This window comes from Micropterus dolomieu, linkage group LG03, assembly GCF_021292245.1.
Source record: "Micropterus dolomieu isolate WLL.071019.BEF.003 ecotype Adirondacks linkage group LG03, ASM2129224v1, whole genome shotgun sequence".
Taxonomy (NCBI): Eukaryota; Metazoa; Chordata; class Actinopteri; order Centrarchiformes; family Centrarchidae; genus Micropterus; species Micropterus dolomieu.
Genome location: NC_060152.1, coordinates 31,294,058 through 31,309,690, shown reverse-complemented (window position 1 = coordinate 31,309,690; position 15,633 = coordinate 31,294,058). Strand labels below are relative to the sequence as shown.

Below are 15,633 nucleotides of genomic sequence, written 5' to 3'. Positions count from 1 at the left end.
GATGGCTGCTGTCATCCAGGTGACCAATCAGGAGACTCCAATCAGCTCTGCAGGACCAATCCAGTGTGCCCACCTGTTCTCCATTACCTGCATACACAAACGCTCTAAGGGAGGAGAACAGCTGACATTGCAGGGGGAGATAAAAACAAACAAAATATGACCCCAGGGTCATAACAGACACAGATATCATATTGTAAGGCTATGGTGTCTGTTTTCTTTCATCTAGCCTACCTGGCTAAGATATTCCACATTTTCTTGTGCATGTTGTGTAGCTATGTTTAGCAAAATGCCCCAATGTCTAATTATATAACCTATATCTCAGTGTGTTAGCTGTTTTTGTGATGCGTTATGTGTTACTCTATATTTGAATTAGCAGCTGTACTGCTCAGTGATTGGATGGAATGCACCTACTCATCACAGTGACAGACTAAATCAGGCAGGCATCTCATTTCACTAAAACCACATTTCCTCATTCCTTCTCTCCCTGCATGGTTTCCTTGCATCTCTCCATGCATCCCTGGTGGGCGGGACTAAGACGCAAGGAAAAGACACAAGTGAGGGAAACGTAGATGCAATTAAGAGAATTGAGAGGCACCCTAAGTCTATGTTGCCTGGACTTTCTGAGCCGGAGCTAATCCATTTACCAGAGACATTGATATCCAACTCACTGAAAGTACCGCTGGTTAGCATCCCCCAAACGCAGCTGATTAGCAATTCTAAGCCCAATCTGACTAGCATCCCTGTGAATGTGTTGTTCATTACCACAGAGGTACCACCGACACCAGGTTCATTACCACAGAGGTACCACTAATACCTGCTTCTGGTTCTCCATCGGCTGGCCCTCCGACACCAGCTCCTGGTTCCTTGCCGGTGGCCCAGCTGACACCAGGTCCTACCTCCTCGTCAGTGGTCTGGTCAACACCTGCAATACCAGAACAACTACCTGAACCTGAACTGCAACAGATTCCTGTCCCTGCTGTCCAGCCACAACAACCTCCTGCTCTGGCTGAGCTCCAAGTGACATTGGTTCCTGTGCTAAAACAACAGCAGCATCCTCACTCTGCTGTGCATCAGCAGCTCCTTGGTTCTTTGGCTTCACTGGCTCTGACGTTAGCAGCTCAGTCATCAGTCTCCAGCTCCTCTGTCATGTCACTCGTCTCCAGCTCTGGGGTTCACTCTGGTTCCCAGCCCTGCTGTCCTGTTGACTGTCTGCCTCTCTTCTGCCCTGTTGTGGGTCTCCAGCCCAGCTGCTCAGCCACTGGTCTCCAGAGGGTCTAAGCCAGGGGTCTGCAAATAAGTAATAATTTTTTCTAGTCATTAGATGGCGGGCCAGAACGTTGTCAATTGACCATCTATATTCCCACATTTTCTTGCTTTTTCAACAAATTAATTGAAGAGATCATATTACATATCACAATTAAGCATGTGCAGGAGTGTGTACATCCCGGCAATTGGTCCATATCAACCTATGGACGCTTATTTTCGTGTCCCCATTATTTCCAGGCAGATGAAATTCCTGCTTCTCTCATTCAAGGGAATTCGATGTCATGTTTTCTGATGGCTTTTTCAGAGGCAAGTAAAAGCTCTCAATACTTAATAAATACTTAAGTACTGATGCAAAAATGTTCTTGCACTTTTATTTTGTAGGCACAATCACTTAAGAGGAAGTGATTATGTGAGTAACTTTTGCTGTCATGACTGAGCTCTGTTTCAGCACCAGCCACTATATATATACATATATATATTTTTTTTTTTGCCACTATCAAAGTAATCTGGCCACGTCCGCCCCCTGTCTGGCCGCCGGAAAGGTTTTGTCCTCATTGCCAGCCGTGCGGTCTATTTGTAGTCTGATAATACTAAAAATACTTATAGGGCTACGTTCAGACTGCAGGCCAAAGTGACCCATATGTGACTAAGATCTGATCTTTTTATGACAGTGTGAACAGGCCAAGTCACATGGAATCTTATCTTTTCCAGTTCGGAATTGGGCCACTTCCATATGTGGTCCAAATCTGAGATCGGATCTTTTTAAATGCAACCTGAGTCTGGACACTCAGGTCGGAATTGATGCGACTTTGAAGTCACTCAGCTGTTGTCACAGTTCTGCTGTAGACGGAGCCACGGTGAGACAAAAAGCTCCACAAAAGCCATAATTTAACATGTGACTCTACCTTGTTATCATCTGCCCACAGATTTCCTTTCTTACACCTGAAATCCATCGGACCGCGAACTCTCTTCTGAGTTATGTGCATGCTATTTGTCCGAGCGCACACAGTGGGCAGAGAGAGAGAGACAGAGGGAGTGAGTTGTGGGGCAGTTGCATTCTCCAGTACCAGAAATGAAAAGAACAGAAAGTTGTGAACACTTGTCTTAATTCGGGAGAACTGTGACACATGAGCTAACCGGAGCTAACATCTGTTGCTCCTTGTTTACTTCTGTAGCCTGCAACAGCGTGTTGCGTTAACGTTGTGTTATTCTTCTGCACATGCTGGTCACTTTCAGGCTGCGGACTACCATTAAATTGTGAAAAAAGTGCATGGTCAACTTTTTATTTCACACAAACAAACATGCCATTAAGACATCTTTTATCCTCTGTGTGACTGTCACATGCATGCAAAACACTTTGATAACAACAATGATCTGTTGATCAGTATTTTATATTTTATTTTAGGGTTTGACACGGGGAGATTACACTATTGTTTCCAAAATGTGGTTTGACGCAGATAAAATACTCCATTGTTTTCAGATGGAAACAAAGTTTGTGTAAATAATAATGTCAAAAGTCAGAAAGGATGTGATCAGAAAAGGTGGGTCTAACAATAAGAACTACTAAGGGAGAAGCAAGAGGAAGGTAAGTAAAATGAATGTAATACAGGGCCTGATCAGTCAAATGTACTTGTATTTTGCTTGGAATTGTCAGTAGATGTGTGTTTATTTGAACCCTAAGGTATTACAGTTTCATTGAAAAGATTTTAACATTGTGTACAAGGATGCAATGGCCCTGGCCCCGCTGAGGAATTTTTCACCCACAGATTCTTTGTCTCTGCATGATTCTTTGTCTTTATATGATTACAGAAGCTGCCCCAGGTTCAGATCTCAGTGACAACATGAAAGACTCATCCCATGTGTAGTACTTGTCCACTTAATGCAGTTCTTTGTCTTAATGTTATTTCTGTAGTGATTTGGAAATGAGCTTTTGAAAAAGATTTACAATTCCACACATGTATAGTTAGTGAAACACTTGGAGATGGACAAGTCAATATTGATATAATAAAAGAAGAATGAAAATGTAATTGGCTTCTCATATGTAATCTTATCTTGCTAGTGCTCTTACCTTACTGACTTATATGTTGGCCTTTAGTCATTACATTTTTGTTTTTCATCAGTCCCATTTTGTTCAGACCAGACCTTAAGGAGCAGCCTAAAGTTCAAGCAGGCCACCATGGCTCCTATCCTAGCTCTCTTTCCTCTCCTCTCCTGCACCCGTTGTGCCTGGTCAGGTTGACCGGGTGGACCGTCTAAGGTCCGCTCCTCTTTAAATCCCAAAAACCCAGTTTCCCGTTCCAAGGACCCTTTGTACAAAGCTGAGTCTTTAATACAGAGGCCCAGGTTCAAATCCGGCCTGCGGCCCTTTGCCCCTGAACTCTTTCCCTCTTTCCTCTTTATCCCTGTCCTTTCTAATAAAGGCAAAAATGCCCCCCCAAAATATCTTTAAACTAGCAAGGAGAGGGAAAAAATACCCTTCAATGATTGAGTGATTAGATAAAAAAAACAAGGCATTATATCAAATCATGAGTGAACAAATAAATGTACTCTTCATCTATCAAATTCAATCACACTTTTGAACATTAACTACTCCTGGCTATACATAGCTCCAGAGTTTCAGCAGGTTTTCTGCTCATGTTCAAAACTTCACACATTCAAATCTTTCCCAGATATTTGTGCTCTCAGAAATGTCGAGATATTACGAAGTTAACATCATCATTTAATGAGAACTCATAATAATATTTTAAAGTCTACCTGACCTATGCACTGCTGATAAAGTAGTCAGACCGTCTGACAGACACAGAACTGGATGAAACAAGGAGGTGCTCAGGTAGAAAGCAAAACTAACTATAAACTCTGGTGATCAGGCAGAAATGTCACCACAAATCCACACACGTTAACTTCAGCACCTCCGATAAAGTGCAGCTCACAGTCTTAAACAGAAAGATTTTAGATGTTTATAGTGCAAAACTTTACCAGTTATGTTACCACTTGGTTACTCAGAGGCGAGAGGGCGTCCACTTGATAACTATTACGGCGCACACAGGCGCTGCATCAGTTGAATGGAGTTGATTCATGCAGTTGATGTTGGATGTGTGGTGTGACAGCGTGTATCAATTGTGTTAGTCCCACGCTCAATGCCTGAGAGTTGGCATTTTCTTTTTCTTACTCTCTCTGTACCTTTGCTTTTTTTTCAGCCTCTGACTTCTGAGACATTTTGACTTGGCTATAGTTCGCTTTAAGCCACTCGCTTTACATTAGCTGCACTGTCCCTAATCAAAAATATAATTTATAAAAAAATATATTATTTACAATAAATAATTGTTGTGATACGTCCTACTGTTGTGTAGCTTGTTGCATTAATTATATGCTGATCCTGTGTCAGAGGCTGTAGTCTGTGCTGGTGTGGTACTGGATTGCATGGTATTGTAAGGTTCTCCTATTATTTTGGTTAAAAAATTATATCTTTTTGCCTTCTATCTGCTCTGCAAAGTTCTGAAAAATATATATTTGGTCATGCCTTTTTGGTCAAACCCCTTAATAATGGAGTTTGAAAGATGGTGGATTTAAATGACTGCAAAATGTACACATACAATCATGTAATCAGTAAAGACTATAAAATATAGTGAATTATGGTTAATTATATGTTAGTATAAATCCTTAATCAAAATCATAACGAAAATATGCAGGTAAAAGTGATGCATAGACAGTATAAAGGATGAAATGGTTACATGTGTGTTTTTACAGGGTATAGATTTGTCCCGTGACCCTGAACACTGAATAAAGTGGTTGAAAATGAGTGAGTGAGATTTTTCAATTAGGACACCTGGTTAAAAGCAGACAATTGTAGAAGATGAGGAATAATGAAAAGAACACAAAATATAATTTTCTTGAGTTTGTAAATTAAATTAACAAGATAATTAGAATTCAGATGATTTAGGTGTGTGTGTGTGTGTGCGTGCGAGTGCCATGACTTTTTGCTGGAAGGCTACAGTTTGCACAGGACACTTTCCGGGTGTTAATCTTCCACATCTACAAAGCAGCAGCACACACTCAGCATCCTCTTCAGCATCGCCTTCTGAGTTTTGACTGTGATGAAGAATGTGGTTCCTCCATCACTGCCATTAGTGCCAGCATTGGTTTTTACATCACAACAAGTGGTAGCTGGTGGCGAGGCATCTGAGCTGGCGGTGGTCGCGCTATGGTGTAAAACTTCACTGGAGGTTACAAAGCAGCTGATTTCAACTGGTGAGTCCTGGGATGGGCACACTTTCATGTTCACACAGGATGATGCCACATAAGGGTCTGGGTCAGTGTCTCTGGGAAAGTGTCTCATTGTGATGAAGCGGTGCCCTAGAGCTTCAGTGGGGGCGATTCTTGTGACAGAATCCACACTCAGCGTCCGTTTGAGGAAGCTTAAAAATGCCCGCGTGTCCTCATACTCAGTGTCTGCCTTCGGCTTCGGGTGGTCCTTCGTCATGTCTTCCATACAGGTGTACTTGTTGGAAATGGCCCTGCTTTGTTGGGTCTCCTGGCCTGTTTCAAGCTTGTATTCAGCTGGTGTATTCAGCCTCCATACCTGTTTTGTGGAGTCCTGGTTCTTGCTGAAAAATTTCTTAGAATGGACCCCAGCATCTAGCAGGTGATCACCAGGCTGACCCTGCATCTGCACAATGATTCTAACCACTTCATATTCACACCTGATAGGATACAGGTGCTGGCCAAGGTACATAAAGGCCATTACACAACCAAGAGACCACATATCTATGGCCTCGTCCACTGGGAGGCCCAGGATGACCTCTGGGGCCCTGTAACCAAGGGCCTGAATGATAGAGCCATGCTTTACAATAGAAACCGGAGAGGCCATACCAAAATCAATCAGTTTCACCCTGAAGGGCTGCAGCTGATGATGAACTAGCATTACATTGTCTGGCTTGATGTCTGCATGCACCAGGCCTATGTTCTTGAGGGCATTCAGAGCCACCAGCATCTGCTGTGAGATGACTCTGATCTCAGACAAACGCAGGGGCCTATTGCGCCTTTCTATCATCAAGTCATGGAGACTTTTGTCCAGCATTTCCAAAACCAGACACATCTGGCCTCTATGCTCAAAGGATTCGAAAAACTTCACCAAGTTACTCTTGTTCAGGTCAAGAACTCTGAGTTTTTTTAAAGCAAATGCCTCTCTTTCACCAGCCCAGGTAAAATGTTTCTTTACAATCTTGACTGCCACATTCTCCATGGTGTCTAATTTTATACAGTGGGCCACTTTCCCAAAGGTGCCCTGTCCCTTCAGATTCTGTACCAGGTAGATATCAGACAGAATGTGGTTCTCATATGCGGGGATATCCTCGTTCTCTGTGTATGATTCTAATGACAACATTTTAAAAGTCAAAATATTTCCTATTGGACCAAGTGCGTGATCACCCACCCCCCCATGTTGTGATTACCAGTGGGTAACCTGTCTTATTACGTCACGACAGGTGATGTGACAGAACGGCACGTCACATTTAGTTAGAACGTTCCAATTGCTGCGTGTGATTCTTTTCGTTTCCTTCTCACTAACAAATGAAAACATCAAAGCAGATTTTTAAACAACAAAAAGGTCGGACTTGTAGTTTAGGTCACGCGTCATTTATAATACGCTTAGATAGTCTACATCGTCATTTCTGTTAAGCCCAAAATTGCTACTGCGAAGGTTTCTCGCACCACGTAGTCACTCCACAGCTTGAATGTGAAATGACTAATTAATGTCTTCGTATACAGCTTTTCAAAACGGGTTTATACAGAAGAACCATTAACAACTCTGCATTTCCACGTTTTTTTTTTTAAAGCGGGTAAACAACCAGGCTTGCAACTTGGTTACCGTGCGTAAAAACGCAGGATGTTTTCACGTTTCGTTTTTAGGCACGGGTCGCATCAGTACCCGAGGCTGCAGTTTCAGGACCCCCGCAGTCCTGGGGCCACAATTCTAGGACCGTAGTTCTTTCAGGGAAATGTTTTAGGTAGAGGACTTTACAAAATAGACTTCTTATCTTATACTGTGCATGTCCTGTCCTGGCGACCTTACTCTCTTATTTACCCAGTCTTGCTTTCTACCTTGTTTTAACAAACCTCTTACTATGCGTGACAGCACAGAAACCTGCCAATTAATGTTGTCAGTCTCTCTTAAGTAACTTAATATGCACCACACTTCATTTAGTAAAAACGCTTGTTTATTGTGATGACATTTACACAAAGCATAAATAGGTCAGTTTCACAGGTGGCGAATTTTGGGGGGGGGACATTAATAATCATCAACATTGACATCATTGTTATTGTGCACAGAACAAAAAGTCAACATCACAACACACACACAGTCAAACACAAACAAAATATGTCTTGGATTCAACATACACACACTGTACACACTCACACAAACAACAACATTGCATTATCATTTCATTAAAAAAAACAAAAAACACTGTACATAATTAAAAGGAGTTGCAGGCACAGTGTAATGAGGAAATTCATGTCAAACAGAGTGGGTCATGCAGGAAACTGAAAAAAGGCACTCATTGCTCTTTAGCAACCCTATCTTAATACTGAAGTGGACTGATTCTGTTTTCAGCTTTGTAGTGCAATCAAAGATTCTTTTACATCTTTGAAATGTGTATTATTTTTTTTTACACACATGGAATATTGTTCGTTAGAAAAGAATGAAATGTTTTATCTTATCAAGGGTACATCTGTAATATATGTAAATTACGTTATGGAAGACCTGCGTGTAACGTTAAGGCTGCCACAAGATGAAAATTTCAATATTTGGGAATGTGTTGAAACACTATGTGTAGACAGACCCTCAGGGGGCCCCAAAAGACCCCGGTTCACTGTGTGTCACTTGGTTTTTGGTGTTTTGATGAATTTATTTGGAAAGTGCACAACTAAAATACACTGTCAACAAAATATCCCGCATTATTATTTGATCTTGTGGCGCAACATTAAAATGTAGTTTATCTTGTGCTGCCATGGTGCTCTTTCGTAAATAGCAGTAAAGCCCTGTTTAATAAAACAGAATTGAGGTTTCTTTCAGTTTTATATCATTTCATTGAATGTGAACCACAAAACAGTAACGCTGAACGTTTTTGCTTTCCTAATGCTTAACAGAGTAAAGTGGAAACTATCACGGCTAGTGGCTCTGTGGTGTTTAAATTAATGAATAATTGATCCAAATGCTCAGTGAGAAGCCCACAACATGGATGCTGCAGAGTAGCTTCATACGGCAGCCACAGCATCCAGCCAGAGCTAAAGCTGGTGTAGGTCAGTTTAATAGAGATGATCACATCTCTTCCTTGTACCACATACATCCACCACGGTTGAAAAAGATCAGTAACATTAACGTTAAATGAGCCAGCGGAGATCAGATCTCGCTCTCGTAGGTGTGCATGTAGGTCTTGAGCGAGAGGATTTCAGCGTAGCTCCGGGTGGTTCTGCGATACAGGTCCAAGCCCGTCAGGATCTCCACATCTCTTACTCGAGCTGTGTGCATCTTCATCAGGTCCTCCACCCAGCGAGACTCCTCCTCTGAACTCTGCAGGGAGGCAGTGAGGAGCACAGAAGTGTTAGCATGGGTCTGAAATTCCTCCATCACACAAGAAGCCTGAACAGATTTAGCTTTGAAGGAGTAGTTCAACATAGTTTACATTTTCATGAGAGTGAGATGAGAAGATCGATTCCACCCTCACGTCTGTGTGTTAAGTGCGGAGTTGGAGTCAGAACGTAGTTTAACATACCAAGCACACCAATACATATCCATGCCAATACCTCCAAAGCTCTGTTTAATCTGCACACAAACAGAGCTATAAAACCAACTGTTTGTATTTTTGTGTTTTAAGGGGAGTTAAATGCTGGAGCTACTTCTTGGCAAACAACCAAGCACAGTGACTAAGTGAGTGACATCACAGCGAGGTTGCCAGGTTTGGCACCATTAAATCGGCCCGGTTATTGTGGCCCAGGTGGCCCACCACAATTAGTCGGACACCATCCTTGCTGTCCTCTTAAATATGTGTACCAACTGTAATATTTCCCCCAAACCACTATAAAGCAGAGTAGTAAGTGGATAAGTTATGCCAGTGCAAGTGGAACGGGGTACTCATTCGCACTTCTTTACTGACTTCCTGGTGATCAGAGGTTGCCATGGAGTACACAACTCATACTTAAGTAAAAGTAATTGTCATAGAAAAAAAACTCTGCTAGAAGTCACAGTATCATTTCAAATTATTATTACACTGAACAAAATTATAAACGCAACACTTTTGTTTTCGCCCCCATTGCCTCCCATGCTGTCTGATAAGCATCTTGATATGCCACACCTGTGAGGTGGATGGATTATCCGACAAAGGAGAAGTGCTCACTAACAGATTTTGACAGATTTGTGAACAATATTTGAGAGAAATAGGCCTTTTGTGTACATAGAGAAAGATCTTTCACCATTAGGCCTTCACCTAGTTGGCCATGGGACAGTTAGCTGAAGTTGCGACTGCATTAGAGAACTACAGCTACAGATAACAATGTGAAACAGCTTATGCATTACATTTGTTCATTTAGCTGACGCTTTTACCCAAAGCGACTTACAATTGCTATATATGTCAGAGGTCGCACGCCTCTGGAGCAGGAAGACATCGGTGGATGTGCTGCAGTGGGAATCGAACCCAGGTCTCTCACACCAAAGGCATGTATCTTATCTACTGTGCTTTCGCTTGCAATCACCTGTATTTTCAGATTGTTTGTAATCATGTTATGTTCAGGTTGACTTTTCATGTAGTCAAGAGGCCATACACTGAGTGTTGATCGGGTCTCTATTGGACTGAGCTGAGAGTGTTATTAAAATGTGATGACGCATCGGGAGATGTGCTCTTCCTTACACTGCAGGTCTCGTCGTTGCTGGGTCTGTGTGGCAGGATAAAGGCAGCGCTGCTGAGCGGGCCGCTACACAAGTCTGCAGCCTGTGTGAAGTCTAAGCAGCTGGTCAGGACCACAAAGTAGTGTGTGGGGATGGGTATCGTTCCGCCTACATACCTGCAATTAAGGCCAAACAGAAGAATCAAGGTCAACTTGTTTTATTTGTAACAAATGGACAAACCTTTTCCAAACCTTTTACTTCTAGTTCTTCTGTAAAGCATTATCTTTATAAACAATGCTCAAAATCTGTAATTAAACTTCATCTGGAAAAGTTATATGGTGATATGTCAATTATTTTCTAATGCTCTGTAGGTGGTTATTCCTCTATGACAAAAACAATAATTGTAATTCACAGGTGTGCTAGCCAGGACTGATAATAAGACATGCAACATTTGACACTAGACTTTATCTTGACAGTTTTAAATGATTTGTCCATCCATCATCAACCACTTATCCTGCGTACAGGGTCACTGCGGGCAATCCCAGCTGACATCGGGCGAAAGGCGGGGTACACCCTGGACAGGTCACCAATCCATCACAGGGCCACACATAGACAAACAACCAGTCACTCTCACCCCTAAGGACATTTTAGGGTCACCAATCAACCTAGGCTTCATGTCTTTGGACGGTGGGAGGAAGGTGGAGCACTTGGAGAGAACCCACGCAGAATGTGCAGACTCCACACAGAAAGGTTTGAACCCGTAACCTCCTTCCTGTGAGGTGACAGCGCTACCCACTGGACCACCATGCTGCCCTTTAAATGATTTGTTTCCTTTTTGTGTGAATAGAAGTGGTAAAATGAATGTTCTTACTGTTTTAGCTTCTCAGCGCTGTCCCTGACACCATCATAGTCGTAGTCAAATATTGGTCCAATGAGCACGTTCACCCCGTTTCTCTCAGTGGCATATTTCTTCACCAGCGTTCTCTGGAAGTAACCCCAAATTCCTGCGAGAGAAAGGGGGAAGAGAGTGGGAATACAGAGACAGAGAGGGACGTGACAATGAAACAGTGAAGATGGGTTGGGAGGTGATGAAAGATACAGATAAGCAGTGAACAGATCAGTGAATCTATCACCACTGACTCTCGCATCATACAAGGTTTCACTCCAGTCATCTAGCCCTTGAAGAAAGTTCTACTTTACTGATTGACTCACTCTTGAATGCAGGATACATGGGAACGGTGTTGGTGATGAGGACAGCGTCATACTTTTTGTCTGTGGTTGATAACTCTGTCAATAAGACAAAAAAAAAAGAAACAGGATTACAAACCATTTCTGGAGCAGTAATATTCTCAAGACCTGCAAGTAAAATGTTATTAAAGATAGGCATCGTGGGAAAATATGAAAATACTGACACTCCCAGCATGAGCACTGATAATAATATGAGACAACAAATCAAAGACTTGTGCTGATTATTTCTTCAGTCAGTTAACACCAGTTTTATTTCTCTCAATGCACTGATTGATCATGTAGTCTGAAAGTGCAACAACACAATGAAGACAAAAGCCCATCATAACAAAAAGTCAAAATTGTGAATGCAAATGAATAAGCTGCAAATTAGTGTGTTAATCTGTGGTTGTAAACGTACGTGGTGGGTACAGGAAGGCGTAGGTGATCTGTTTGTCTGCTCTGTAGTTGGTACAGGACTGACTGTAGGCTGGAGGAACTCTGGTATCAGGTCTCACACAGTTAGACAGAGCTTCAGGCAGTGGAGACACTTCTACCTGGATGACCACACACACACACACACACACACACAGAGGAAATTCAGTTGTTCAGTAGCTGTTTATCTTACCAGACCAGAGCAACTGTATGGTAGGCGAGAAAGACGGTATAGAAGAAGATCAACTCTTTTGCCAGAAGAGGGCGCTTTAAGCACAGAAAGGGCAAAATCAATAAAACACAACTTCATCTGTCAGAAGTCGTTGTTGGGTGAGATTGTTTTATATATTTCATGCAATGAGTATACACACACACAACAAATATATCTGGATTTAAAAAAACAGTAAAGTATTTGTTATTTAATTTATAGTCATGTGACCTAACTTGATATCTGGGAACATTCCCCCCAAAACTGTGTCAACCCAGACATTCATTCTAGTGGGGTAATTTATGGGGTAATTTTGTGGTTGAAATGCAAGAGCATAGGTTCTGTTTCAACACTGGAGGGGACACCTATTAAGTGGGGGGTTTGGTGCTCCTACCCCTGAAAATGATGGGCATTAAACATTATTTTAATATTATTCCCTTCCTGCATTCTGGTGAAAATTGGTGTTCCAATATCTGCCTTTTCTGCATCAGTTTATGGTGGAAATGTCTTTTCTGCTCCTGTATCTCATATCTGTGTTCTCTGACATGTGGAGAAAAATCTCTTAGCATAATATTGTGATCCTAACATCATCGTAATATTTTTGCTACCTGCCCTACAACGTGCAGTAGGCTGCGCGATTGCTCTGCTGATACAGTAGGATCCCTTTCAGACCGTCTGACAGAACTGGACGAGACAAGGAGGTGGTAACAGAAACTAACTGAAAACACTTCTGATCATTTAGGGGTCTCACCACAAATACAAACAAATGTTAACTTCAGCACCTCCGGTAAAGTGCAGCTCATAGTCCCAAACAGAACAAGTTTGCACCTCAGTTTTTAACTTTTTTTATATTGCAAAACTACCATTTATGTTGCCACCCTGCCATAAACTGGCTGCGATTCACAACACAAGATGGGTCCACTTGATTACTATCAGGGCATACGCTGGTGTCACATCAGCTGGGTGGAGTTGCTTCGCGCCCACCGCTGTTCTGTCCATATGTGCTGCCTATCGATATGTGTCGATAATGCACTACAGTTCTGTGCACGAGCGTTGGTTAGGGGTAGGGGTAGGCTAGACGCTATGGATTTGCACAGTTTTCAACACCAGCCATGATCAGAAGTCATGGAGGACGGAGGGTAGGTGTGAAACAACCTGATCTCATGCGTTTGCAGCTTCTAGGATAGGGGCACTTCTTAAAACTCCAAACACATAGTTTAAACACACTCCAAAAACAAGGGACTTTCATTAACCTGAATAATGTTACCTTTAATAGTTTGGTATCTGCCACAAAGACTTGTCGATTACAACTTGAGACCACTTGGCCAAAAGCTGTTAGATGGTTCGGGTATGTCAGTTAAACATATTTGTATTAAATGAAACCAAATAATGCGTGTCGTCACTGTAGTAGTTTATATAACCTCCCAGTCATTTTTTACTTGCAGACTAATTTGTCTTTGGAACAACTTTTTAAAATCTTGCAGCCGTAAACAAAGAAATACAACGATCAAAAGGTAAAACGAGTTCTTGAGGCTGTCTCTGGCTCATCTGTCTGTTTGGTATTGTTGTTTGAGACTGAAACTTCACAGCGCCATCAGGCATGCCGAGCTCTGAATGAGGTACCTTTGCCGGCTGTTTGATGACAGTTTAAGGTGCACAGTAAATATTCACAACGACGTCCAAATTAGGTCAAAGAGCACAGGATGAACAGTACCTGTCTGCTGACCGTGTATGACGTCCAGAGAGGCATAGAGAGAGCCTCGCTGTAGCCGCTGATGTAATCACTGTGGTGGAGGATGGAGTATTTGGTGCGGAAGAGAACAGCAGGTCGACCGTACGGCAGGTTCCTGCTGTCTGAGAGAGGAAGAGCACAGAGGGACACAGCAGAGGAGATGCAGAAATGTAACAGGACACGTTTACACTGAAGCGGATGTACAGCAACAATCCATGACATTATTGTATGCACAGGCTCATGATGCAGTTTTAATGAGGACATGGTGGATGATTTACTTGTTTTACCTGTACAACAAGTTAAGTTTACATACTAAATGACCCTTAAACCATAGACATTTTATGTGTACATTCATTATACATAGAGTGAGTTTATTAGATAATGGACAGCTAGATTTAAAATGGCTGCATGACTCCAAATGTTGATTTTTTCATTTACAAAAGCACTGTGAGCAAGTGGATTCATGGGGTGTTACAGTAATTTAACTTTAATTATGGCTTTCCCTTATCCCCCAAGGCTGACATACTGTATACAAGACATATTATTTATGACATTTTCAGTAGCATCATGAAAGACTGACCATCAATAGCTTGCCTCAGTCGCTGGTTTAGCTCCTCCACTTTGTTCTGTAAGAGACAGAGCCAGAGTGACTCCAGGTTATAGCCTCGTACAAGGGTCACTTTCAAACCTCTCTGGCCCCTACTTTTTACACGCAACTGCAAAAAGATCGGAGATTGAAACAATCTCTTGCCAGAGATCTACATGGAAATCACAAACACAGCAAATATATATAGATAAAGGGACACGCTGCAGAGAAGGGCTGGGTCTAACTCACTTCCAATCCAAGCAATTCGGGAAGTGGATTTCAAAAGTGCTCTGACAATATCTAGATTGAGATGGCTGTGAAATGTGATCGGTAAACCTCGACGGAAAGAGAGATTGCCTTTTTGTTAGCAAGAGAACTGCAGATTTTGTTGAAATGAATTGACTGACTTGAAGGTGAATTGACTCCAGCTCTGCAGCAGAAAGCAAAGAGGCAACAGGGTTATTTCAGCTTTCAAAAGGGACTGAACAGAAGACACAACAAAGCAATCAGGTATTTAGATACATTTTTACAAGTCAAACAGGCTCATTCACACACTCCCAGACAGACAGACAGGCACAAGTGATCTCTGCAGATGATTCTTTTTACAGCTCTGCTGCGTAAAAAGACAAGTTTAACTGCACTGCAAAAACAAAACAGAACATTTCAAATAAATGTAACATCTGTATTTGAATCCCCTGAAGAGACTGTTGCAAAAGGTTATCTCACAGCTGGCCTTCCCAAACTCAGAGGAGCTACTACAGATACACTCTCACTCGCTACATGGAAGGGAACACCAGCTAATCCCTGTATTTACAGCATTTGAAAACGTCAGTTTAAACCACTGAATGCAGAACAAAGGGACGCTGCTAGTAGTGAAATCAGGGATTTCCTTGTCAGATTGATTTGTGCATGTCTTCTACCTATTGGCTGGAGATGACTCCTCTTTTTGCGTCATGACTGAGGGGTTTAAAATAAAAGAGTACTAAACGTGAGTAAAGCCACTACATTTTCTAATGAAAAATAAATACAGAAAAAATATCTGTCATTTTGTGGTGAGAGGATCTGCACTGACGCCTCACAAGTGTCATCAAGATACGTTGGGATGGTATCCCTTCACAACTGCATTAGAGATCCAGTCCAGACAATCTCACCTCAAAGTGGAAATAGCTTAATCACTCGTCCCGAGGTACAGCAGGCACAATCCCAGCAAAGTTTGCCAAACCTTGACTACATGAGAAGCATTTGAATTTGTTTCCGTTTTCATTTCATTTTCACTTTTCAGCCTACTCCTCAGGGGAGTT

At 42.1% G+C, this 15,633-nt stretch overlaps 3 protein-coding genes across 4 annotated transcripts in view; 1 reads left to right on the top strand and 2 right to left on the bottom strand.

The window, feature by feature from the left end:
• Nucleotides 1–1,292, top strand: part of LOC123968625 — a 99,537-nt gene extending 98,245 nt beyond the window's left edge. Inside the window, exon 4 of the mRNA XM_046045492.1 lies at nt 800–1,292. Coding sequence (XP_045901448.1) covers nt 800–1,278 — 479 coding nt within the window. The 3' untranslated portion in view covers nt 1,279–1,292. The remainder of the gene's footprint in view (nt 1–799) is intronic.
• Nucleotides 1–6,916, bottom strand: part of LOC123968924 (homeodomain-interacting protein kinase 2-like) — a 15,547-nt gene extending 8,631 nt beyond the window's left edge. Inside the window, exon 1 of the mRNA XM_046045962.1 lies at nt 5,208–6,916. Within this exon, the coding sequence (XP_045901918.1) occupies nt 5,285–6,649 (1,365 nt within the window). The 5' untranslated portion in view covers nt 6,650–6,916 and the 3' untranslated portion in view covers nt 5,208–5,284. The remainder of the gene's footprint in view (nt 1–5,207) is intronic.
• A 547-nt stretch (nt 6,917–7,463) lies between these two features.
• The window catches only part of enpp2 (ectonucleotide pyrophosphatase/phosphodiesterase 2), a 32,323-nt gene continuing 24,153 nt past the window's right edge, over nt 7,464–15,633 (bottom strand). The window contains exons 19-25 of one of the 2 annotated variants that reach the window (XM_046045960.1): nt 14,327–14,462; nt 13,729–13,868; nt 11,793–11,928; nt 11,360–11,434; nt 11,019–11,151; nt 10,170–10,323; nt 7,464–8,836 (exon numbers count right to left, since the gene is read on the bottom strand). In XM_046045960.1, coding sequence (XP_045901916.1) covers nt 8,666–8,836; nt 10,170–10,323; nt 11,019–11,151; nt 11,360–11,434; nt 11,793–11,928; nt 13,729–13,868; nt 14,327–14,462 — 945 coding nt within the window. In that variant the 3' untranslated portion in view covers nt 7,464–8,665. The remainder of the gene's footprint in view (nt 8,837–10,169; nt 10,324–11,018; nt 11,152–11,359; nt 11,435–11,792; nt 11,929–13,728; nt 13,869–14,326; nt 14,463–15,633) is intronic. The other variant, XM_046045961.1, reaches the window with a different exon arrangement.